The sequence below is a fragment of the Catharus ustulatus genome, chromosome 5 (assembly GCF_009819885.2).
Source record: "Catharus ustulatus isolate bCatUst1 chromosome 5, bCatUst1.pri.v2, whole genome shotgun sequence".
NCBI lineage: Eukaryota > Metazoa > Chordata > Aves > Passeriformes > Turdidae > Catharus > Catharus ustulatus.
The window spans coordinates 53075257-53101968 of record NC_046225.1 but is presented as its reverse complement, the minus strand read 5'-3'; the positions used below and the strand labels follow the sequence as shown (position 1 = coordinate 53101968).

The following is a 26712-nucleotide window of genomic DNA, read 5'->3' as shown; positions in this document are numbered from 1 at the left end:
TCTTTGGTTTCTCTGATGTTTCATCTTAACAGTTTTTTCTGTAAGGGTATCATAACAATTATTTCACTCATCAGTAGTAATTATCAGAAGGATGTGCATTAACAGTTCTTGTAAGTGATGTGTAGCATTTCTCTTGTTCACATGCATTCTGGGAATGTACGAATGAACTTCAAAAGGTTTGCAAACATCTGTACAAGTCATTATTTCCATCAAAATTTATCATAGAATCATAGCATGTTTTGGGTCAGAAAGGATCTTAAAGTTCTTCTAGTTATAATCTTTATCCCAAATTAGAGTGCTCCCAAGCTCATCCCTCATTTATCTTGACTATAAAAAGGAGTCTCAGTCGCCTTAGTCCAGTGGCCGTGGAAAGTGACACTTCTAACATCAGCGCTACTTTGTTCCATTAGCCATGCTGCGGAGGCCGTGTCCGCCGCAGCTTTCCCGCTGTTATTTGGGAACGCTCCTCCTCCGCTCGGCGCAGTGCGGTGGCCGCGGCCCGGGGCTCCCCCCGGGGCTGCCCCAGCCCCACTGGGCGGGTGAACATCTGACAGCATTCAGCGCCCACGAAAACATTACTGTCCTCCCGCTCTAAGCGAGGGCCCCGAGCGGGCGGAGGCGGGCCCACCCTGTCCGGCCGTGGCCCCGGCACGGCCCTGACCCCCGGCCCCGGCCCGGGCGGGGCGGAGGTGGGGCGGCCCGGCGGGCGGGCGGCGGGGCGGAGCGGGCGCGCTCCGGAAGAGGGAGGGAGCGGACGGGGAGGGAGCGGAGCGGCGGCGGCTGGGGGGCAGCGGCATGGCAGTGCGGGGCTCCGCGGCGGATGCCGCGCTCCGCTGCGCGGCCGAGCAGTGGCTGCTCTGGGATAAGGTGAGGGACGGCGGCTCCGGCCAGGGTGGCTGGGCGGGGGGCGCTGGGGGCGCGGGCTGGAGAAGGGTCAGGAAGCGCGGCTGTTGCATTGTGCCGGTTGGGGTGCGGTGGAAGCACCCGTTTGCTCCTTCGGCTCTGCTCTCAGAGCTCGCTGACGAAGGGGTGCTCTCCCCTCCTCCCCCTCCATCCAACCCCCGTCCCGCGGCGGGGCCGGGCAGGTGGGACTGGTGCAGGTGGGGCTGCGGGCCCCCGGCCGGTGCTGCGGCTCCCGCACCTGCCGCAGCAGCCCCGCTTCCCTTTAGAAAACGCCCCGGCTACTCTCTCGGTCTGACTTTTAGCAGTACTGAACGTCTTTTTCCAAAGGGCCTGTATTTTCCGAACCGCTTCGCAGGGCAGTTGATAGACTTAAGTTGTTAAGACCAGCATACTTTGCCGCGGTACCAGTGTTTAAAACTTCCTGGTACCTTCAAATTTTTGTTTTACTAAAATACTGATCCCAAAAGACATGTGGGCTCACTTCAAAACCACTTGGAAGTACAGAGGCTGTCAGTCCTGGTTTTTTTCAGGTGTTATTTCCCTTCGTGTTGGGACTTATCTTTGGTTTTGGTTTTGAACAACACTATAACGCAGAAGTAAAATCTTCTGTGTGTTTCTGTTTTCCACACACCTAAAGATACATCTTGTCATAGTGGTGTTCTGGGAGTGGTTATGTAGTGGTTTGTGCTGCAGATTCCACTAAGATGCAGGCCTCTGTTGGCACATTTGGTTTTAATTTTTTATGTCCTCTTCATATAATTTGTTCATTTGGCTGTATTGGAACACGCTGGTCATTGCCCCCTTTCAGTCACTAAAGTGATTCCCCAGGCTGAGCCACTCAACAATGCTCTCTGAGTTTTGTGCAGCACACATACCTGTTTGGTAAGGCATGTGCTATTTCAAAAATATCAGTGGAAACCTATAATAATTCTTTTTTTAGTATTCTTTCCAGGTTCTGAAGGACATCATTAGAAGTACTTCAAGCTTGTCATGATTCTTCATTAAAGATCAGTCAATTGTTTAACTGACCAGTTACCCAGTTCTGGTTTTATTAATGATAGAGCTAAGTCCTTCAAACTAGTCCTCTTTTCAGAAATGCTAATGCATCAGGTCAAATGACAATAAGCTTTTGTGCCTTTTTGTCCCAGTTTAATTGAGTTTGAGAAAATAGTTTGGTTTTAGAACCTCTTATTTACATAACTTCCCTGACCAGCATTAGTTATATTCCTGTCTTCTGTGTAATAATTTGCTTTTCAGCTGGTTATTCTGATTATTTTGTTAAATCCTCAGGAAATCTAATACAGTATCCCTTATAGCATCTTTACTTTTGAAAGTTTAGCCCTCTGTTAACACTTGCATCTTTGACTCAGTAATAATTGACTAGTGTGCAATACCTATTGCTGATTGCTCAAAAATGATGAGGTATTTAAATTTCACAGGGAACTGTTGCATGTTTCTATTGAGCAACAGAAGAATCAGGTATAACCCTTGTCCGTTTACTCTGATATAAAAAAAATTTCCTTTTTGACATGCAGAGATAGGTTAATATTTAATGATGATAAGCCCCATGTTTCTTAGAAAATTATTGTCTGCAAGAGCAAGCCTTTATGGCTGATGGTGGCCCTGCTGACCTAACTGGAAGTTTCTACCTACGTGACAATTACTGTGCTTGTTACTAAGCTGTTTTAATCACTGTTCATTACAGTAATACCATATTTTTCATTCTTTCTATTATCAGTCATAGAATTATGAATGGAAGGTTCTGGTTTTAGTAAAAACAAAATCTATTAAGTCAGAAGTTTTTCGTCTCCTCTAAAACCCTGTGGGGACTCCCCTACTGATGATAACTCCTTAAGCCTTCATGTAGTGTCGATTAAGTAAATAACTCGAGTGTTACCCAGGTGATGTTCAAGCTAATTGCACTAGTGGATATTAACTTGGTATTAAATCACCTGCTACTGTATTTACAGAAAATGGTACTCCCCTACTCACATCTGGTTTAATTTGAGAGCAGAAAAAGTGTAACCTGAGAGAATCAATAAGAAAGGAAAATCCAGCACTTCATCCTTCTGATACCATATCCTTCTTTGGTAGCGATGCTGTGAAGAGTTTGTTTAAGCAGAAGAAAAAGCTGAAACCAAGATTAGGTTTTTTTTACTTAGCTGTGTACAATGGCATCATAACATTCTTCACACACACACAGAAAAAGAGGCAGATTCTTAGGAGAATATAACCATAAACAATTATAAACAGTACTACTGGAAAAATCTTTCTACCATATTGAACAGACTTGGCATGGCTTTTACCATTATTTGATGTAGGGTGGAGGCAGACAGTGGGGACCAACTAAATTAATGCAACCAAGTTTTCTTAGAAAAACTATATGGGCTGAAACTCCCTAGAACTTGGGCAGCACCTAGACATGTGCATTTTACCAGACTTAAAAGCTGGTTTCACAGTAGATTCCAAACCTGGGAAATTCCTCTAACAGCAAACAAAAGCTCCTTTGCTGTTAGAGCTGCAGGATGCTCCTGATGTGCTTCTGCATTGGCATTACAGTAATTTCACGGCCATAAGGCGCACGGGACTATAAGGCACACCCCCCAGGAGTCGGCAGATTTCGCGACTTTGTAGATCATATAAGGTGCACCAGACTATAAGGCGCACTTTTTTTTGCAGTGAGGAGCTGCGTCGCGCGCAACAAAGTAACGAATTAGTAAACAGGGGCTGCCCGCAGTCCGGGGCGGCTCAGGGCCGCTGTGGAGCAGCTGCAACTCGCACTTCTGAGTTGGCTTGGGGTGGCCACTGGCTCCCTCCCTCCCTCATTCCCTGTGCGACGGCCGGGGCCACCCGCCTCCCTCCCCACGCGCTGCCCCTGCCTCGCCACCCCCGCTCCTGCTGGGCCGGGGCTGCTGTCTTCCTGCCCCCCGCCCTGCTCCTGCTGGGCTGGGGCCACCAGCTCCCTGTCTACCCTCCCCGGTCCTGCTGGGCTGGGGCCGCTGTCTTCCTGCCTCCCCGACCTCCCCTGCCTCCTCGCCCCACCCCTGTCTCCCCACCCTGCTCCTGTTGGGCTGGGGCTGGCGGCTCCCTGACCCCCACGTGGCTCGACGCTCCCGCGGTGCCACCCCCGCTCGCAGCTCCCACTTCCGCGTTGGAAAATTTCGCAACTTTGTCCATCATATAAGGCATACCGGACTATAAAGCGCACTTCCGTGTTCGGGGGAAAATTTTAGTCAAAAGGGTGTGCCTTATAGTCGTGGAATTATTGTACAGCTTCTGGTCTGTCAAACACCTGTAGAAATGTGTGTAGTATCTACCTAAAAACATGCCCATTTCAGTATTGAGATGACTCATGTGCACAAAGCTCACACAGAGGAGTTAAAAGGTGACTAGGCAGTGTACAAAACTGGATGCAAATGGTGTCACTCAGGCTTTACCTTTGAGACATAAGCCTGATGTTAAAGCAAAAACTTGACGTCAACTTGTAAACAGCCTAAACTCAGTTATGCTGCCCTACATATTCTATAACAGCACAGACTTATGTTTATTCTTACAGAATGTAATTACTCAATAATAATAGATAATTGTGTCCAGCTGCCTATGAGGGAGTGTCAGTTACAACATTCTTGGACTGGTAAACTGGTAATTTTTGCACTGGAAATCAGTAATTCTGGGGTACCTAATTGTTTATTGCACTCAAGAAACCGGATTTCTTTTTTTTAATTATTTAAATTATTCTCCATGATGCAGTTTGCTCATTAGCACCAAAGGCTCTTTAGCTTTTTCGGTATGTATTTAAACTATGTTGTTTGTCCTGTGGCAGTGGATGCACAGGTCAGTGGTTAGGAAATCCTGACTCTGGTCTCAGTTTGATGTGCAGAATGTTTATACCTTTGTACGCAAACTTACATACCTGCTACTCTGTATGTTCTGCAGCGTTTTCGGAAGCTGCAGAAGAGATATGGTTTTACATTTAATTTTTGTTCTTTTGCCTAGAATGATATGCTTTCCCTTTCTGTAAGCATACCTAGGTCATCCAGGAGATAGTGAAGTCTGTGACTTTTATGAGTTAATTTAATTACCTAGAAATCAAAGTTTGTGTCCCTTTGGAAATGATAAACTTTGTACTCCAGAGTAAGGTGAAGTACTCATGCAGTTAGTAACCTGCTGCCTCTCCAGATGATCCTGTTGTCAGGAGCCTACCACCTGCCATCTGTCCTCTTGGCTCCTCAGTTCTCAAGGAACCAAATACTGAACTTCACAAGTCTCATGTTATTCTGTTGAGAAGCTGAGGCATCCAGGACTTTGCTAATTCCCTAAGTCTGGAAACAAAAAGAGTAATTAACAATAGAGAATTTGTCAAAGCAATATACCAAGAAAAGCAGTGAAAGTTACAAACTCCTCACTGTTCTCAAGTGGTCTGACATGGCCTTTTTGATGCCGCTCTTGAGTAATTTTATTTAAGAATTTGGCTGTAGCTTCTAGGCTTTAATCCTGGGGTTGCGCTTATTTTTACAAGTGTTACCTGCAAGTGTGTTGGAAATTGTCTTCTGCCCAGTCTGTTTAGTTTTGCTACTACCTCTCATGCTAGCCAGTCTTGGGAAAAGGTTATGATTTAATTTGTTTTAAACTCTACATAGAGTGCTGTAGAAATAACGAAAGTTTCTTAATAATTAGCTTAACTAACTTTCTTCAATGTTTCGTGTAGTTCTTGTGTTGTTATGAGGAAAAATTCTCTGAACTGTCAAAGTGCTACTTTTTGTTTGTTTTGTTTTTAAAAATAGAAAACATTAAAGTAGACATCTTGGGAATCTTTTAACATCACAAATTGTGCGAGATATAGATACATATATATATACACACACGTTGCTGTTCAGGTAGCATATTCACTTAAGGAGATAAATCTAAAATACAGTAATTTCACGACCATAAGGTGCACCACATTATAAGGCACACTTTTTTTTTGCGGCGAGGAACCGTGCGGCACACAACAAAGTAACAAATTACTGGCAGGTGCTCAATTTGCAAACATATTTCAAAGATTGGTGGAGCCTTTAAACGCAGCCCCAGGCGCCCTCCCCGTGCAGCGGGCCTCGGCACTCCGCCCGCCCCCGGCACCGGCTGGCACAGCTCCCGGCTCCCACCACACGGCCGTGCTGCGTCCCGGCTTCCCCGCAGCTGGCGGGGGCGGTGCTAGTCGCTGCTTCCCCGCAGCTCGCGGTCACAACGCCGCTTCTCACCGCTTTCCCGCGGTGGTGGCCACGCTGCTTCTCCCCGCTTCTCCACGGCCGCAGGGGCTTGGCCAGCGCTGCTTTTCAGCGACCGTGGGGGCTCGGCCTGCGCTGCTTTTCGGTGGTCGCAGGGGCTTTGCTGCCAGCGCCTCTTTCCTGCGGCCGCCCGGGCTGCGCCGCCTCTGTTCCGATGCCACCGCCAGGCGGGCTCTGCTCGGGGCTGTTGCGGGCTCACACTTCTCGTTTCCCCCAGGCCAGGGCTGGCACCGCCCAGCTTCTCATTCCCCCCACCCCCGCGCCTGGCATAGTGCCGCCCGGCTCCTTGTTCCACCTGCACCCGGACCGGGGCCGGTGGCAGCTCCCTCCCTCCCCTTGCAGCTCCTGCCGGCCATGGCCGCCCGCTCCCGCCCCCCCGTCACAACTCAGCGCTCCCGTGGCACCGCCCCCCACTGCGGCTCGCACTTCCGGTTTGGCAAATGTTGCAACTTTGTCCATTATATAAGGCGCAGCGGACTATAAGGTGCCCTTCTGGGTTTGGGGGAAAAATTTAGTCAAAAGGGTGCGCCTTATAGTCATGAAATTACTGTAAGTAATACTTGAGGTTGTACTGATTTAAAATTAAGAAGACAGCAGGAATTCTGGTGTTCTTGAAGTTCTGTGCCACGTTTTGTTACTGAAACCCAGAGATTGGGACAGAAAGTCAGTTCTGTTAAAACAAACAAAACTTAATTTAGAATTTCTGAATTTTGTATCAACAGAATCCTAAAACTTACGCAATAGTGAAACAATTGCTTGCGGAAGGAAATGCTGGAGAACTGCAGAAATACTTTGGCTCACGGATGGAGTTTGGCACAGCAGGGCTCAGAGCTGCCATGGGAGCAGGGATTTCCCACATGAATGACTTGACTATCATCCAGACAACCCAGGTATTGTGTTCAGCACTTTATCTCACATAACTGGTTGTGTATATGAATGGAAAAGCTTCATTTATGGCAAGCAAATGAGTAGTCTATGGAGTACAAGTTGTCTCTTCCAGTTTTCAGAAGCAATTTAAATTATAATTATTAACAAAGTGCTGATCTCTGAAAACAAGCAGAGAGAAGTTGTTAAATCTTTAAAAGAAGTTACTTTCTGTATTTGATTTGCAATTTAATTTATACAGCTGCAATTAAGCTCAAGTGTAACAGTTAGTGCTGTTGTAACAACTACAAAATATCCCAAAGGCAGCCAACGTTTAGCTAAGCTTTGTGTGTGCTGGACATGGATTTACATAAAGGCAGTGAAGGTCTGTATATATACATGGATCCTAAAGTAGGTCTACTTAGGAAAAAACCTACAACCCTGTGTACCTGCAGTCTGGAGTGGTGATGTATCGTGCTAAAGAGATGTCATTGTTAAGGGTGAGATTTGGTTAAAAACCTGGAATGCTGGCCAGCTGATCTCTTCCTCATGTGAGACCTAAGACAGCTGAATCATTTCTCAAAACCTGCAATTTGGACTAATTGTGTTACCTGTTCCTTTTTGGAATTGATGCTGATATTTTAAAAAGTGCTTAAATGCTGTCCAGGTTTGCAGTATTCATTTGAAAGTTTCTGATATTTCTTGGTATTTATTGGTCCTGGACAGGCTGAGTCCCAGAACAGTTCAGTGAGATGCTGTGTGTGCTCAGCTTCTTAAGACATCAGCATCTTAGTAGTTATCATAACGTGATGATAAACATCAAGATTGGGTTAATGAGGTGGATTTGTTGTTGTCTTTAGGGGTTTTGCAGATACCTTGAGAAGAACTTCAGTGACCTGAAAAAGAGAGGAGTTGTGATTGGGTTTGATGCTCGTGCTCATCTTTCCAGTGGAGGTAGCAGTAAAAGGTACTTCTTAGGTTTTGTATTTAGTATTTATATCAACTTCAACTGTATTTTCTTTCAGTGAAGTGAATTAATGTGTGGGATTTACAGTATTCTTACATGCTGGTAATGCCAAAGCAGTTCTTAGAGTTGTGCTTTGCCTATTGGGAATACAGTACAGTAATTTCACGAATATAAGCCGCAGCAATTTGACCAAAATTTTGGTGGAAATCTGGAAGTGCGGCTAATACTCGGGGCCGGCTAATATATGAACAATATTCTAAAAGCTGCCAACACGGAAGTGAGAGCCCGCAGCAGCCCCAAGCCAAGCTGGAGCCCGGCCGGCCCCAGCAGAGGTGGGAAAGCCTGGCAGAGGCGGGGCCAGCAGTGCGGGGGGCGGATGGCAGAGCCCGGGCCAGCAGGGTGGAGGAGCCCACCAGAAGCGGGGCTAGCAGTGCAGGGGAGGATAGCAGAAGCAGGAAGCCCGGCGGGCGGGGCTGCCCGGTGGCAGGGAGAAGCCCAGCAGAAGCGGGGCTAGCAGTCCACTGGAGCCCAGGAGAACCGGGGCCAGCAGCGTGGGGGAGCCCAGCGGTGCGGGGGCCTGCAGTACCGACCAGGGCGAGCAAACGCGGCAGCGGCGGTGCAGATGGGAGCGGGGGGCCAGCGAGCCCAGCGGTGGCAGCACCGCCCTCAGGGCAAGCAAACGCAGCAGCAGGGGAGCCAGCGAGCCCGGCAGCAGCAGCATGGCCCGCAGGGCAAGCAAACGCGGCGGCTGCGGTGCAGACGAGAGCGGGGGGCCAGCGAGCCCAACGGCGGCGACAGCGGTGGCACTGCCCGGCCAGCCCCGAGTGGCCCCGCCGAGCTGTAGTGCTGAACTGGGCCACCCGGCCCCGTTGGCAACCACGAGCGGGCTGAGCCTGCCTGGCCCCGCCCCGAGCCAGTAAACCCCGCTATGCCACGATCCTGTTACTAATTGGCAAATTTGTGAAAGTTGCACACGGATTCTCGCTACGAACAAAAGTGCAGCTAATATTCGGGGTGCGGCTTATTTATTGACAAAGACATCAACATTGTCGACGCACCGGAAGTGCGGCTTATACTCCGTGCGGCTTGTATTTGTGAAACTACTGTAATTTCACGACCATAAGGTGCCCCGGACTGTAAGGCGCACCTCCCCCCGGTAGCCGGCACATTTCACAACTTTGTAGATCAGATAAGGCGCACCGGACTATAAGGCGCACTTTTTTTTTTGCAGCGAGGAGCCGTGCAGCGTGCAACAAAGTAACAAATTACCGGCAGGTGCTCAATTTGCAAACATTTTTCAAAGATCGGTGTAGCCTTTAAACGCAACCCCAGGCACCCTCCCCGTGCAGCGGGCCCCGGCACTCCGCCCGCCCCTGGCACCAGCTGGCATGGTTCACAGCTTCCACTGCATGGCCGCGCTGTGTCCTGGCTTCCCCGCGGCCGCCGCCGCCGGCCACACCGCTTCTCTCTGCTTCCCCGGGGCTGCGCCACTTGTTGCCACTTTTCGGGGCTCGGCTGCTGCCGCGATTCGGTGGCCTCAAGGGCTCGGCCGCCACCGCTTTTTGGTGGCTGCAGGGGCTCCGCTGCTTTGCCGCCGCTGCTTTTCGGCAGCCGCAGGGGCTCCGCTGCCGCTGCTTTGCCGCCGCCGCTTTTCGGCAGCCGCAGGGGCTCCGCTGCCGCTGCTTTGCTGCCACCACTTTTCAGCAGCCGCAGGGGCTCTGCTGCCACAGCTTTTCGGGGGCTGCAGGGACTCGGCCGGCGCTGCTATTCGGCAGCCGCAGGGGCTTCGCCGCCACTGCTCCGATGCCGCCGCCGGGCGGGCTCTGCTCGGGGCTGTTGCGGGCCCGCATTTCTTGTTCCCTCCGCACCTGGACCAGGGCCACCTGGCTTCTCCTTTCCCCCACGCCCGGGCCGGCGCCGCCTGGCTTCTCGTTCCCCCCGCGCCCGGCGTGGCGCCGCCCGGCTTCTTGTTCCGCCAGGGCCGGCGCTGGCTCCCTCCCTCCCCGTGCGGCTCCTGCCGGCCGTGGCCGCCCGCTCCCGCCCCCGCCTCGCGACTCGGCACTCCCGTGGCACCACCCCCCCATTGCAGCTAACACTTCCGGTTTGGCAAATTTCGCAACTTTGTCCATCAGATAAGGCGCACCGGACTATAAGGCGCACTTCCGGGTTCGGGGGAAAAATTTAGTCAAAAGGGTGCGCCTTATAGTCGTGAAATTACTGTAATGAGGGAACACATTTTAATTGGATCTGTATAATAATTGAGATATATTGATAAGTGTTGGTGTTTGTTGCTGGGATTTTGTAATTGCATTAGGGTAGGAGGGAAAGCTGTGAATTCTAGTAAGCTAACTGGTAAGAAAATTACTATTTCACTAGGTATGTTTTCTGTCTGTTTAGGTTTGCAAGACTTGCTGCCAACACCTTCATCAGTCAGGGAGTTCCAGTTTATCTATTCTCTGATATAATACCAACTCCCTTTGTGGTAGGTTTTTCTTTTATGTCTTTCTATGTACTTTATCTGCTTTAAATATACACAAATTATGTCAGATACCTTGCGTTACTTAAATTAAGGATAACTACACAGTTCTTACTTTTTAAGCTCTTCCTGCGGAGAGTCTTGTCCTTATTTATCTATATATAATTTACAACATCCATAGCAAGAGAAGGGAGAATGTGGAATGTCAGCAGATTTCTGTGGAGTCTGAAGTCTGAAACATATACTCACATTTGGCTGGATTTTTACCTTTTTTTTTTTTTTTAAGGGGAGAAGGGGCAAGGCAGATATTGAATCCAAAATAACAAGTTTGCTATTGTGCAGTGAAGTTTTGCCAGAAGGGTTGTTGGATTGTGTCCACAATGCCCCCGTCAGAACACCAGGTGTCTCCAGAGCAATACAAAAAAGCCCTGCTCTTGGCCCTTGTGCTAAAAGCAGTAATTTTTCCCCATGCCAGTTGCTCCAGTGAGCATTGCAAACGGAACACAGACTTTCTACATAGCATTCTTATACTGATACATTTTTTTGTAGATTTAGGGTTAAATTCTTAATAGTGAGCTTCAAGTGGAATTGCAAGAACTGCAATTGATTGCATTTCATTGTTAAATAAAGAGCTGGGAGTAAACACAGACTAGACCTATGTTCATGAACAATGCTTTAATTCAGTCCATCTGTTTTGAGCTAATTTATAAGAGCTCTCTCCAAAACAATTATCTTCTGAACCCTGGTGGAGTAGTTGCTCCCCAGGCTGCTCCCAAAAGACACTGTGGATAAGGCTCCTTGAGCTGCAGTTCTCTGCCCCATGCTGACTTCTGTCATTACCCCAGCAGACTTGGCACCCTCTAATGCCTCGGGTACCTCAAGGCATTCTACAGTAGGCAACACGTGCATCTGGCTTCCTTCTGGAAATACACTACGCTAGAGATTCACAAAGCATCTGGAACAACTTTAATAACATAGAAATGGAAAAATGCACAGGCAAAAATGAGGGCTGAAGTTGTGCCACATGGAGCAAGTACTGTTTAGCTTCTCCTTTAGGAAGTCAGTGGGTAGGAATCACATCTTGATTTTCTTTTGGTTCAGCACTATGAAAGTTTTATATATGCATGAGAAGAAATAATATATAATATGTTGCACACTCTACTTCAAGTAACTTTCTCTTGTTACAGCCATATACAGTAACTCATCTGAAGCTTTGTGCTGGAATTATGGTTACTGCTTCCCATAATCCCAAACAAGACAATGGTTATAAGGTATTCTAAGTGATCTATTTTCTGGCTTTGTTTTTTTTTTCATGTAGAGAAACTAATGCAATTGTGTATAGTTCCTACCATGGTGTTGACTAAATTACAGTAATTTCACGAATACAAGCCGCACCAATTTGACCAAAATTTTGGTGGAAACCCGGAAGTGCGGCCAATATTCCGGGGCGGCTAATACATTAACAAAATTCTAAAAGCTGCCAACACGGAAGTGAGAGCCCGCGGCAGCCCCAAGCCAAGCTGGAGCCCGGCCGGCCCCGGCTGAGGTGGGAAAGCCTGGCAGAGGCGGGGCCAGCAGTGTGGGGGGCGGGCGGCTGAGCCTGAGCCAGCAGGGCGGGGCAGGGGGGGCGGCAGAGCCCGGGCCAGCAGGGCGGGGGAGCCCGGGAGAACTGGGGCTAGCAGTGCAGGGGAGCATGGCAGAAGCAGGAAGGCCGGCGGGTGGGGCTGCCTGGCAGCGGGGGAAGCCCAGCAGAATCAGGGCCAGCAGCGTGGGGGAGCCCGGCGGTGCGGGGGCCTGCAGTGCCGGTCAGGGCGAGGAAACGCGGCGGCGGTGCAGATGGGAGGGGATGGCCGGCGAGCCCGGCGGCGGCGGCAGCGGCTGGCCCGCCGGCAGGGCGAGTACGTGAACGCAGCGGCAAGGCGGCCGGCATGCCTGCCAGCGGCGGCAGTGCCTGGCCCGCTGGCAGGGCGACTACGTTAACACAGCGGCGACACGGCCGGCATGCCTGCCAGCGGCGGCAGTGCCTGGCCCGCCAGCAGGGCAACTACGTTAACGCAGCGGCGATGCGGCCGGCATGCCTGCCAGCGGCGGCAGTGGCTGGCCCTCCGGCAGAGCGACTACGTTAACGCAGCGGCGACGCGGCCGGCATGCCTGCCAGCGGCGGCAGTGCCTGGCCCGCCGGCAGGGCGACTACGTTAACGCAGCGGCGACGCGGCCGGCATGCCTGCCAGCGGCGGCAGTGCCTGACCCGCCGGCAGGGCGACTACGTTAACGCAGCGGCGGGGCGGTGCTGACGGGAGAGGGGGGCCAGTGAGCCCGGCGGCGGCTGCAGCACCACCCGGCCGGCCCCGTCAGCAACCATGAGCGGGCCGAGCCTGCCTGGCCCCGCCCCGAGCCAGTAAAGCCCGCTATGCCGCGATCCTGTTACTAATGGGCCAATTTGTGAAAGCTGCGCACGGATTCTCGCGACGAACGAAAGTGCGGCTAATATTCCGGGTGCGGCTTATCTATTGACAAAGACAGCAACATTGTCGAGGCACCGGGGGTGCGGCTTATAATCCGTGCGGCTTGTATTCGTGAAACTACTGTAATTGCTTGTCTCTCTATCTCTCTTATCTCTTCTATGCATTTAAAGCTACTATCATGTTAAACTAATAATTAAAATATTTGCTCTAGAAAGCAGGGTGCCATTGTAATATACTATCCACTGAAAAAAATACATCTGAGTTGCCTGTGCATCAGTCATTCAGTATCTGGGCAGTCATATACAGACTGTTTCCAAAATACAAAAATGGAAGTTTTCTCAGTAAATGACTGGGCCTTGTTTTGTGTTTAATTATGAATCTTGATATCTTTTGATAAAATTAAACTGCCTTTTTTAATATAATAAAAATGGGATGTGAGAAGAAACACTGAGAATATGAACAGAATACTTTGGGTATACCTAAGCCTAATTTACTGTAATACTCTAGTGAATGTACTGCACCTTAACCAACAAAAAGCATGACAAAACTATCTTCTAAGATTGATGATCAAATACTCACTTAGCTATTTTTTATTTAGGTTTACTGGGAAAACGGTGCTCAGATCATTTCCCCTCATGACAAAGGAATTTCTCAGGCTATTGAGGAGAACCAAGAGCCGTGGCCTCAGGCTTGGGATGACAAACTGATTGACAGCAGCCCACTACTTCATGATCCATATGCCATGGTCAATAAGGAGTATTTCAAAGACATACAGAAACAGTGCTTTTACAGGTGACTCATGTTAATTCCTTAAAGAATACAGGATATTCCATCTAGCATGTTAGCAGGACAGTTTAAATTGATGGAAGTGAGGGTGGCCACAATCCTGCCATGACCCGGTTCTGCCTGTGTTTTTTGTCATCTTTTGTGGTAGCACTGGAAGTTGTGTGGTGGTGTGGTAAGCCAGTTCATAAAGCTGTCCTGGCAGAAGTCTAACCCCGCAAAGTGAGCAAATTTCTGATGATGTCTCCCTGTATTTTCATGGCTGCTGGAGGTGAGCTGGCATGGACAGCCCACCAGTCTTAAACAAGACTCTAAGAGAGATGGTGAGCCAGGCTGTTAAGCCAGTTCTGGATGAAGAAGGTCTTGCTCTGTCATTCTAGCCTTGCTTGTGCTCCTGGTAGCCTTGGGTGCCTTACAACAGCCTACTCCTATCACTTGCTCAGTAAAATCTTCACTCAGCAAAATGAAGTGCCTGTTTCTCTTAGTGATTAACAGTTAGAATTGATGTATGTAGTAGATGAGTATCAACCTTTTTGATCTGCTTATTTTATGCAGAAATTTTAACCACCAATAACCATGTTTTTACTCTTGCTAAAAACAGTCAGGAGTTACTAGAAAACTGGGGCTATTTCACTGCTTTTTCACAATTGGAATTAAATGTCTCCTTAGGAGTTTGCATGATTTTAGGTATGCCCAATGCTTTTTACTTAAAAATGAGTGTGCTCAAATGGGGCAGGCTGCTGTTGACTCACTGTGTTCACAGTCTTTGGGGGTGGTTTAAATGCTAGAGTTGGGGATGAAGAGTCTCTTTAGTCAGTTATATTTGTTTTTCGTTCACCTTCTTTGGGATGTGTATAGTGTACTGTCTTTCTTACTCCAGTGATTTGCACATACCAGGATATTGGATGCCAAGAGTGACTCATATTGTTGAAAAATTAGGCTAAGCCAGTTTTCAAATAATTGCTTTTAAAACCTGACCTCCTTTAATTCATAATTTTAGCAGTGATATAGAATACTGAGTTGTATCTATTTCCAAACATAGTCAGTTTTCTGCAGAACAGTCTTCCATGTCCAAGTTTACTGTTAACCTGTTTTCTTTCAGGAACATAAACAAGGAAACAAACCTGAAATTTGTTCATACTTCTGTGCATGGCGTAGGACATAAATTTGTGCAGCTGGCATTCAAGGCATTTGACCTTAGCCCTCCTTTTGCTGTTCCGGAGCAGAAAGATCCTGATCCAGACTTTCCCACAGTGAAGTATCCAAACCCTGAAGAAGGCAAAGGTGTTCTGGTAAATAGGTTTGGCTTTTTTTTTAATAGTTGTGATGTCTTTCAGTGTTTTTCTTTTTGCCAGAAGTCACAGCTGTAGATATTGGTAGAAGGTCTATTTTTAATCTGTTTCATATCCTTACATTTAGTGGAGAGTTAGGCGGTATCTTTTCATTGACATAACCCTCTTTGAACCAGGTAGCAATCAGCTATAACTTTTGACTACTTTGTTCTGTGCTCTCAAACAGAATGGACAGGATCTGCACATGGGAGAAAGTGATAGTTAATTTTAAAAAATAAAATAATAAAAATCTTCTCAGTTATTTTTAGAAGGCTTCTACTCTTTTGTTCTGACAACACCAGAAGGGGGCAGGAGAAGTCCTGACAGGTGGTTAGAGTTTCTGCTACTATTTCTGTTACACTTTATTATTGAAGGATCCCATTAAATCTACACAGCTTTTTAGTTAGACTACAGAAGTGGAATGATGTAGGTAAAGTTAAATGTCCTGATTACGTTCTTCTGCTGCCAGGCTACAAGTTTTTGGGTTTTTTGAGAGACACATAATGATTTTGTGTGTTTGAGATTAAATAAATTGGGAAAATTACTTAAAACCTATAAAGAAAGTGAAAGTATTATTTGGGAATATTAATGCTCATCTGGTCCTGCTTGCCACTTTTCCAGACGTTGTCTTTTGCTTTGGCTGAAAAAGATGGGGCAAGAATCATTTTAGCAAATGATCCTGATGCTGATCGACTGGCAGTGGCAGAGAAACAAGAGAGGTATGGTAATAAGTAATGCAAACCGTTGACATTTTTTATTCCCTAAGTTAGACTCATTTGGAGAATTCTTGCTACTTGTATTGCAGAGGAAGAATAGTCACAGTAATAATTTTCTGGATTGAAAACACACAGAAATATAAGAAGACTGTATGAAGCAGACCACAGTAAGGGCATATGAAAAGATTTGAAATCATGATCAGTATTAGTGTACAGAAACCTGACTAAATAGTTGACACTCGCTGTAGTTTAGGCATGCACAGATGCATGTGAATTGTTATTGTGCTATACCTTTTCAAAGGCAGGTTTTCAGTTAGATTTTTCTCATGTAAGACTAATAAACATTTTTTCATTCTAGGTTTATTAAACAGTAACTTGGATTCAGGAGAATCTGTATAGTTCCCAGATAATGCTCTTTAGTATGAGTCTCTTCTTTCTCAAATCTTATTGAACCAAACATTTTACTGATCATTAGATGATTTGTGCTTCTCTTGCTCAGTTTCCCACTTCTCTACATAATGTTACGTATTTGCATTTCACCTTAAGGTTTTTCACAGTTTAGTACTTCTCGGTGTTGTCATTCATACTCTCCCCTCAAGAACCACCTGTATTTGCATTAATTTATCTTTGCATACCCAGTCAAAGAAAGGGATCACAAAAGGTAAACTTGCTCAGTCAAGAGCTTATAATAAATTGTTCGTATTTGTGAAATGTAACCTGTAGTTCTGACTAAATATGACTGTCCCCTTATTTCATGCCCTCTGATGTCCTGTGCTTCTACAGTTATTTGCATTTCTGTATTGAGGTTTTATCAAATGAGTAAAAGAAAGCTCTGAAGTTCAAGCACTTGGTGTCATATCTACAAATAGTGGTGTTTCTCCTTTATCTATCTTGATAAAGCAGAAACTAATCTGAGCAGTTATAAACCGTAGATCCTTAGTAAAAAAAAGCTTCCAGGTTTTCAGCTTAGAGAGAGCAGAAAAAAAAATCTGCTACTGGGCCAGCATCTATGAATTCCCTGTGCATGAGAGCCAGAAGAGGGATGTAAAATTATGACAACAGTCTTTGGTACTCAAGGGATGATATGGGCATCTGCTAGATGTCCTCAGTGGTTGTGGATAAATTAGGTAGTTGAATCTGTATTAATTAGACAAATTTCTGAAGTCCAGTAAAAGCAGACAGTGCAAATACCTGTTTTGCTCAGCAGATAAGCAAAAAAGCTATAGTTGCTTTGAAAGTGGCAATATTTTCTTTGGGGTTTGGGGGTGCGTTTGAACTCATTAGCCTCACAGCATGAGCTAAGGAGGTTTCTCTGCCTTTGAAGAAGGGTCTTGTGTGGACACTCTACTGTGTCTTGGACGGTGTTAGTTGGTTCATATTTCAGTGGTTTTGGTCTGTGCCGGCCTGAGTTGGCAATTCAGCTTTGAGGAAAAGGTATAAAAAGTTTCAGATTATGCTAATTATGATGGGTTAAAACAAGAATGCAAAATCACTCATGCTTTTTGTCAGAAAACTTTGAGCTACCAGAAACTTGAAGAGGGGTATCATTACAATAAATATTTATTGTATCCATTACCAGTGAGAGTGTGGTGCTCTCATTCTGCTACCTCTATACTCGTTGTTTAGCCAGTCTTAGCTGTCTCCTAACTTCCAGTCCTGTGTCTTCTCAGACTTCTTCTGTAGCTTTTCATACACTAATCCAATATTAATATAGGCTTCTACAGTATCTGTACTTCTTCTTTGACAGAACCTCCTGCTAGAGCACACTCTCTCAACACTCTTAAACTAAGTTACCGCTGTGCATTGCTTTGTGCCTGTTGGCATCAATAAATGCAGGAGACTGAGTCTGCTTCTCTTTCACAACAGGTACTGTTCCTGTAGGTCTTGGTTTTGTCAGTTTGGAAGTGTCTCTGTCCCCTTTTGTGACTGGGAGGGTTTTTTTTGACAATTCTGACATTTGTCTTTCTTCATTTTTTCCCTGTTCTAGCAACACATCAGTATTAATCTTTTAAACCCATTTAAGATTTTTTTTCTAATCTTCCCAATGACTAATTGATGTATTTGTGATTAAATTAAAAGTATTTGTCACTAGGTCGACTAAAAGTACTGATTACTTGACAACTATATTTTTGTGTCTCTGTGCCTGTCTTAATCACTGTGTTTATAATTCATATGCTGAACATTTTTGTTTTAATTCAAATATGTTGGAAACATCACTGTTTCATCTTTGGGAAACTGCAGAAGTTTATGTGCATGACAGAGAAGAAAGGTGACAATTTCAGAATGCTTTGGGGGAGGAATGTTTGTGTTTGTTCATTATGCACACGATACCCTGTCATTGTTACTTGCAATTCCAAGGCAGTGGTTTATTTGTTAATATTCATTTATGGAAGAACCAATAGATTTTTTCCCCCACTGTATTATCCTTTCATTTCATGTACTTTCTAATATTTTTTTGCCTCTAGTGGTGAATGGAAAGTGTTTTCTGGAAATGAACTAGGAGCTCTTTTAGGCTGGTGGATCTTCACTTGCTGGAAAAATAACAGTAGAGATACTCGTGCCATTAAAGATGTCTACATGTTATCCAGTACTGTTTCTTCCAAAATCCTGAGAGCAATTGCACTAAAGGAAGGTTTTCACTTTGAGGTAAGCAGCATATTACACATTATTCAATGTTCTTTTTTAACGTTTCCTACAAAGTGTCATATGCTTGTATAACATTACTTTTCTTTTGAATGCCTTTGATTTCTCCTCACTGCTGTAGGAAACACTGACAGGTTTCAAGTGGATGGGCAACCGTGCCAAACAGCTCATGGACCAGGGGAAAGCTGTTCTTTTTGCATTTGAAGAGGCTATAGGTATGAGACAGAATGTTATGTTTTCATATCTTGCAAAACAGTGGAAATAGAACTACTGCAAAAAGTGATGGAATTGCAGAGAATCACAGAATGGGTAAGGTTGGAAGGGACTGCTGGAGCTCATTTGGTCCAACCTTCTTCCTCTAGCAGGGCATCCTAGGGCGCATTACACAGGATTGGGCCAGGTGGCTCTTGAATATCTCCAGGGAAGGATATTCTACAATTTCTCTGGGCAACCTATGACAGTGCACTGTGTCTCAGTAATAATGTAAAATGAAAAAAAAAAAAAAGCAAAACCTCAATACAATGTGTGTATTTCCAGTGAATAACAGATAACTATCAATTTGGCTAATTGGTAGTAGAGGTTAAAACTCTGTATCTTTGCTTAGCATGAAGTTTCTGAGCTGGGAATATGTATCTGCAGTGGCAAACTGGACGACAAATTCTGCATAAACTATTTTTAAAAGAAGAAACAAACATGTTTTTCAGACTGGAAGTTGAGATTTTTACCTGTCAGGCTTAAGCTCAGTGTAAATGTGAATAAAATAAAGTAAAAACTACTCCAAATTATATTTGCAAACTGGAAAGCCATGGTTGAAAGATACAAATGAAAGTTAAGAATTCATGAAGAGGAAATTGTAAAGCTGTAATGCTATTTAAGTATCTCAGTACCTGAAAACCAGAGAAAATGGGACTAATTTCACAGATAATTATCAGTGTTACCTGGCACTACTGTATAAGGTAATCACATTTGAGACAATGCTATACTTGGATTGTTCCTGCAGTGTGCATTTCCCTTTCTAGAAAGCTCCTTAAGGACCTGAGAGCATGTAGCACAGATATGATACAAATCTCTGTTTTGAAATTCCATTAAATACCTTGCTTATTAAAATTACCACTGATTAGAAGATACCTTTTTTCCTACTTTTGGTTTGACTCTAAAATGTCTGTACTCTGGTAATCTGAATTTCTCCTTCCAAAGATGTTGGCTAACCTTCCCTTCCCATCCTATTTCCTGTTAAAAATGTATCAAATTATATCTAATGTTCCTTGTTTAGGGTATATGTGCTGTCCTGCTGTTCTGGACAAAGATGGTGTCAGTGCTGCTGTTATAACTGCGGAGATGGCCAGCTTTTTGGCAACCAGGAATTTGTCTTTGTCTCAGCAGCTGAAAGCTGTCTATGATGAGTGAGTACAATTTTAATTTTTTGTTTTTCAGATTTTCTCAATTTCACATGCTGGGGTTAATAGGATCTCAATTGCAACCTATATTTTATAAAGAAATAAAATGTGGATTGTTTTACTATTAAGACAATTCTGTGCTAACAGTAATCTTCCAGAAAGTGTTCCTGCCTTGTGGACATGAATATATTTATGACTTCATTTTGTGTTACTTTAAGGTATTTTAAATATAATAATAACTACCTTACTAATTCCCTGTTAGTTAATGAGATTGCTGTGGTGTTTTTCTTCACTTGTCTGAAAGGCTTTTTTTTTCCTTTTGGGAAGTTCTGCACTTGGGTCTTTTGACAGAAGATTGGGCAGGTTTTTTGGCCAGATTTATTGCTGAGCTGTAGAGATTATAGTGCTTCTTGCTGCTTAAATGAGCCAAATACACAAAAATACTGATGGCAGAATGGGTCTGAGAAGCTCTGGTTTATTTATGTTATGCATGGAAGCCAATTTGCTTCTGTCATTGCAGAGCTACTTATGATTAAATTCATTCTAGTTGGCTCTAAAGATAGGCTTTTTATTGTATTGGTCTGTCCTTTTTTTGATATATTATTGTTGTTGAGTTTTGGTTGTTCTTTTCCCTTTCTGCTCCTGATTAATGAGATTTGAGCTGATCATGCAGAAGTGCTGTGACTGGTCATTACTCTTGGCTATATACAGCCAGGTATTCCTCTGAGAGCTTTTAATATGAGGCATTACTTTTTCTTTTGTTCTTTTTTAATGGGCTCAAGTAAATCAATAGCAAAGATAAATATTGGATTTCATGGGGCAAGGAGTGGTTTTTGTGGAGGTTTTGGGTTACTTGGTTTAAAGCAGGGAGCAGCACAGCTATTTGATACTGTCCAGCTCTTCGTGTCTTGTAGACAGTGACAAGGGAGTGTGGAACCTGCAAAGAGGCTCATGGAAAACTCCAGCCTTCGTGCTGCTTGTTTTGTCAATCCTGAGTTTTCATTTGTGTGCAGCACTAGCCATGCTTGTTTCACTGTCTCTTTAGGAAGGAATCAAGTGGCAAAGACTTGCTTACACTACGTAGATAAATGGTCTGATATAAAAGCAGGAAGGAGGAGTTCATACCTAGATTGGCAAATACAGCATCTGATGTGAGAATTTCCTTAAATGCTACTAGCTGGAAGTGCATATTCAAGAATTGAACAGTCAACCTCTGACTTGAGGTTTTTAAATTATTTTTTTAAATACTAATACAGTAAACACTACTTCAGGTTCACCTCACAGTATTTGAGTGGAATTGAGCTGTGCCACAGTGTTGATGTTTACAAAGCCACTGAAGAGGATTCAGAGCTTCTTTAGCATAAAAGCAACCTGTGAGATGTCACTGCACATAGTCACTCTTTGTGGCAAAGCTACAGATAAAGGGAAGGATACAAATCTCCCCTATTAATTGTTGTCTGATAATGAGCTGGAAAGAGGGTTCTTGTTTTGTTTTGGGGGATTGTTTTGTACATTGTTTTGGTTTTGGCTAATATAGAGTTGCAGTTTTCTACATCTTACTATTTTACTTTTTGCTAAGATTTGCCTTGTGAGTTACAGCTGAAGCAGAAGAAACTATTTTGTACTTTGGAAACGTAGAAGGGGAATCTGACTCGAAGTAAATGCAGATCAGGGAAAGGACATAGTCCTAGTAGGCTCTTCTTTTGGATACAGGATAGGTTTTGTTAATTCCCTTACTGAATTCTAAATACTAATTTAACTACTATTAACCTTTAAGATGTCCATTTAGGACATAAACATGACCATATTTAAGAAGGCATTCAGATTTCTAGCATGAGCATCCTAGAACTAATGAAGATTCTGGCCCTCAGATTTTCACGGCCATCAAGGATATAAGTCTTGATCTGTAGAAAGAGCTCGTTTGAAAAGAGCTGAGTCCAGGCTCGTATGGTTTTCAACAACATGCCATTTTGAAAAGTCAATGTTACCAGGTCATTTGTCTTTGATGCATCACATTACCTGGCAGCAGCAGGTGAGGTAGAGACAACATTTAGAATAGTTTGCTTGCATAAAAACACTTTTAATGGGAGAGTAGAAACACTTTAATGAAGTGTGATTGGAAAAACCAGTCTAGAATTTGTTTTACTTAGAAAAGGTCAGCTGGAATCCACTTGAAGCTATTAGATGTAATCTCTTCCCTTCCTATTGTGGTTACAGCTCTTTAAGGCAATAATGGTAACTTTTTTTCTTCTGGTTTTGCTGTAAACTTTCTCAGTTTTCATCATTAAAAATAAAAGGCATCTGCACAGAAGTTTCTTTGACGTATGTAAAATGGGATAATTAAACTGTTTAGACCTTTTCAAAATTTTAAGGGTGTGAACAGTTGGGTGAGCATGAGCACAGAGTGTTGCTTTTTGGAAGGTTATATAATGTGTCTGGTGTACAGCTCTTAGAACATTGCTTCTTGGATTCACTAATATTGTGTCTTCACAGATATGGCTTCCATATTACCAAAGCTTCATATTTCATCTGCCATGATCCTAAAGTTATTCAACAGCTTTTTGACAACCTTAGAAATTTTGATGGAAAAAACACATACCCAAAATCTTGTGGTAGATTTAAAGTTTCTGGAATAAGGGATCTAACTACTGGGTATGACAGCAGCCAGCCAGATCAAAAGGCTGTAAGTATTTTTCTAAATTACATGTAAATCATATGTGATATATACACACATACCTAAAACATTCTGTGGAAAAACACTAAACATATTTACATACTGAGTCATATAATAAGTTAGATTGGTGAGGATTGTTATGTCTTGGTGAGAGGAAGTGAAGCCAAGGGGTTGTTGGGTTTTTTGTTAGGTTTTGTGGTGTATTTTTCTGTCCAAGATCACAGTTTGTGAAGGGTGGTAGGAGGATCTTGCTGCCTTGCTACAGCAATCTGCATTGTTTTCTTCTGAGTGCAAGTTAAACCGTCTATTAAGATGTGGCTATATTTTTCCACAGTCTCCATTTCTTTTCCTCCTGGGAAATGCCATGACAGCTCAACTCCTATTAGCAGTAAAAGAATTGTCTAGATTTGAAATGAGCTACCTAGCAGTGATGCAGTTCTACCAGATTCCAGACTGAGGGCAAGGTTGTCCTCGTGGTCTCAAGACCACAATGTTGGAAAAAACCGAACTAAACTATCATTTTAGCTAATGCTTTTGTCATATTATCTAACATCAAGTCATGGGTTTATATATAGTCTCTTTCCAAGTTTAAAAAATATATTCTTAATATTTCTAGATACTTCCTACTAGTAAAAGCAGCCAAATGATAACATTCACTTTTGCTAATGGAGGAGTGGCGACAATGAGAACCAGTGGGACAGAACCAAAGATCAAATACTATTCTGAACTTTGTGCCCCCCCTGGAAACAGGTACTGTCACTTATAGCAGGACATTTGGTGTAATAAGAATCTTTTTCATATTGTTTTAGTGAAATAAGAGCTCTTCACGATAAAATTATATTACTAAAGTAATTTTTAGTAAATGTGTTTGTATAAAGCTTCAACTCTGCAAAGTTTGTTGACACATTCTTGTCACTGAAATTTCTTTGAACTCAGTTTTGCATTCAGTGGAAACAATATCAGAAAAACATTCTGCCTTAAATAAATGCAAATATTTTCACCCCTTTTTTACATACATAGTTGCTTTTAAATTATTTAATCAAATATGAAGTGTTCTAATATGTTTTGAATCCATTTATGTTTGGTGATTATATTCTTAACTGGTAGCCTTGGAAATCATACAGTCTTAAAGATATATAATTTTTAACTCGAAGTCACTATTATAAAATGACTTTTTTACAGATGAAAAGTCATCTAAGAATACTGTTACAAGTATAAAAATTACAGTAATTTCACGACCATAAGGCGCACCGGACTGTAAGGCGCACCCCCCGGGAGTTGGCAAAATTCGCAACTTTGTAGATCAGATAAGGTGCACCGGACTATAGAGTGCACTTTTTTTTTGCAGCGAGGCTCCGCTTCCAGCTCCCCCCGCATGGTTTCTGGCCAAGGCCCCGCCTCAACCTGGCAGCCATGGGCCCCCGGGTCCGCCTCCACCCGGCAGGGGCAGTACCGCAGGCCCCCAGGCCCACCTGTATCTGGTGGGGCCAGGGTATGGCCGCCACCCCTCCGTACTGCCTCCACGGGGCCGTGCCGCCTCCACGGAGCCGGGGCATGCCTCTGGAGGGGCGGCTCTGCCTGCATGGGGCCAGGGCGTGCCTCTGGAGGGGCAGCTCCGCCTCCACGGGGCCGGGGCGTGCCCACCGCCACTCCGCCCTGCCTCCACCTGGCAAATTTTTTTAACTTTGTCCATCAGATAAGGCGCACCAGACTATAAGGCGCACTTCCGGGTTCCGGGGAAACTTTTAGTCAAAAGGGTGCGCCTTATAGTCATGAAATTACTGTACACTTCTAATCACTTACATTTAGTAATAGAAGATCTTCTAAACTCAAATTGGCCATTCTACTAAAGATTACATTGTGAGGTTATGGTTCTTCATAGTCTTCATGCATATCAGTTGAAAGTGAACATCAGTGTATTGCCATAAGAAATCAAATATATACACTTCTATCATTAATAGATAATGTTTGTCTAAAGCAATGTAACAGATTTTAAAATTCCTCGTACTAAAAATACATATTTTGGCTTTTCTGTTGTTTCACTGTTTGTGTTTGTGTGATTTTTGTTTTCCAGTGATGTTGAACAGCTGAAGAAAGAGCTAGATGAATTGGTCAACGCTCTTGAAAAACACTTCTTTCAACCAGAAAAAAACAAACTTCAACGAAAGACTGAGTAAAATAGCAAAATTACTACCTTGATTGGCTTTTGCAGCATTAGAAGTGCATTATTTAAGAAGTCAAAGTTTTTTAGGACCAAACATCTGAGAACTCTGACTACAAAGACTTCTGATTTTAAGAGTTTTTTTGAGTACTCTTGGCTCTAGTATCTTATTTTGGAAGGAAAGTACCTTTACCTTTAATGGACCAAAAAAACCCAATCAGTTGAATGAAAGGCTTTATGAACTAAAAGTTGACTACAAATGTATTTCAATCAAAACATGTTTTAATTAAATATAAGTAATATTCTGATATCTGAAAAACAGCCTGTTTTGTGGTGACTTATTTCTTTTTTGTGCATATAATCTGATAACACTATGCAACTTTGTCTAGGTTTAGATTTGCAAAGCAAGTTCTTCTGTTAACAGGAAGTATTTAAAGTGAGACTTTGACGAACTTGGGACAGATGATTCAGAAGTAGTGATCTTTCTTAGGGATTTTGGCCCAAATAAACAAGAAACTCACTGCAAACTTGTTGAATATCTATTTGCTGTGGGACTATATATCATATTCCAGACTGGAGATACAAAGTGTACTAAACTGTCTTTGAATGCCATGAAATATTAAGATAATATATCTACAGACAACACCTTTTTGTTGCTTCACTGAACTAAACATAATTAGTTCAATGCATAACCCAGTTTTGGAACCTCTCACACTGTTTGCTGCCATGACTTGGTGCATAATTCTGCATGCTTAATTTAGAGCAGAAGTTTCCATTTCATTGCATGTTCTTGTCCGTGCTTGCAAAGCCTGAGAGAGTTTTTTGGAGGGTGTTAGTTGACTTTAATACGGTGCTTCTCTGCATTTTCAGTACTTGCTTTGGATAGTAGTATAGCAGTGATAGTCACAACCATAGCTACATACTTCTTATAAACGCAGAACTTCTGAGCTTGATTATCCTCCCAGAAATCAAGTCCTCTGTGCTTGTTATTTTCAGTGCAACTTGAAGATTGCAGCAGTTGTACAGGGTACAAGGAGGCAGCCCTGAGGGAGTGGAAGGAGAAAAAGTTTTACACAGTCTGATGTACCACTGCAGATAATGTGGAGTCCTGTGGTGAGAGGCCTCAGAAATGAGTCTGGGGATGCTTCAGGGCTCTTTGGTGGTTTATGACACCTTCTAAGACATGACAGCTGTCTTTCAAGTCAGTGTAGTTGAGTGAATTATGCCCCACCAGAAGGAATTAATACCTTCAAGCCTCCATGTGAATGTCCCAGTACTTTTCCAGAGGGGAGGTTTCATGCCTGAGCCACTTGTGTAAGGGGGGCAGACATTGGCATGATAAAAAGCACTATCCCACCACACAGGATCTGCTTCTTACTGGCTTCCTCCTTGCTTGAAGGCACAAAGGAATGTTCTTCAGGAGGCGGGCTGGGGCAGTGCCTTCAATCTGGGCATTGATGAGCTACACCTAGGGCTGGAGAAGCTTTGTGGGTCTGTACAAGCCTGCAGCCTTGGGCTTTGACAGGGGAGGTGATTTTCTCCCTCCACTCTGCTCTTGTGAAACCCCACCTGGAGTACTGCATGCCAGCACAAGAATGACATGAACCTCTTAGAGTAGGTTCAGAGGAAGGTCATGAAAACAGAATACCTGTGCTGGGAAAAAAGGCTGAGAGAGCTGGGGCTGTTCCACCTGCAGAAGAGGCTATGAGATCTTTCAATATATAAAGGGGGCTTATAAGAAACACACTTTTACCAGGGACTGTAGTGACAGGACAAGGGGAACAGTCTTAAAGTGAAAGAGGATAGATTTAATTGGATATAAGGAAAGATTTTTTTTTTTTTTTTTAAAGTGAGGGGGATGACACATAGGAAGAAGTTGCCCAGCAGAGCTGTTGGAAGCCTGAAAGTGTTCAAGGCCAGGCTGCATGCAGTTTTGAGCAATCTGATCTGGTGGAAGGTGTCACTGCTTCATGTAGGAAGTTGAAGTAGACAATTTTTAAAGGAAATCTTCAGACCAAAACCATTCCATCATTCTTTTGACTTTAATTTTCATTGGGAGGGGTCA

The 26712-nt window shown here is 44.1% G+C and overlaps 1 protein-coding gene across 1 annotated transcript; it reads left to right on the top strand.

The window, feature by feature from the left end:
• Window positions 1–771: 771 nt before the first annotated feature.
• PGM2 (phosphoglucomutase 2) lies at window positions 772–24955 on the top strand. Its single transcript, XM_033061173.1, has 14 exons — window positions 772–867; window positions 6893–7060; window positions 7895–8001; window positions 10399–10483; window positions 11665–11748; window positions 13541–13734; window positions 14828–15017; window positions 15678–15775; window positions 18238–18418; window positions 18537–18630; window positions 19689–19818; window positions 22306–22495; window positions 23103–23236; window positions 24561–24955. The coding sequence occupies exons 1-14, from the start codon at window positions 796–798 to the stop codon at window positions 24661–24663; spliced, it is 1830 nt and encodes a 609-aa protein (XP_032917064.1). The 5' UTR covers window positions 772–795; the 3' UTR covers window positions 24664–24955.
• The last annotated feature ends 1757 nt before the right edge of the window (window positions 24956–26712 follow it).

What these genes read in the sequence shown, in the direction of transcription:
- PGM2 (XM_033061173.1), top strand. Translation starts at nt 796, where the DNA reads ATGGCAGTGCGGGGCTCCGCGGCGGATGCCGCGCTCCGCTGCGCGGCC. An exon ending in AAGAAGGCAAAGGTGTTCTG is followed by an intron (nt 15,018 to 15,677) that starts GTAAATAGGTTT and finishes CCACTTTTCCAG; the next exon opens with ACGTTGTCTTTTGCTTTGGC. An exon ending in CTGAAAGCTGTCTATGATGA is followed by an intron (nt 19,819 to 22,305) that starts GTGAGTACAATT and finishes GTGTCTTCACAG; the next exon opens with ATATGGCTTCCATATTACCA.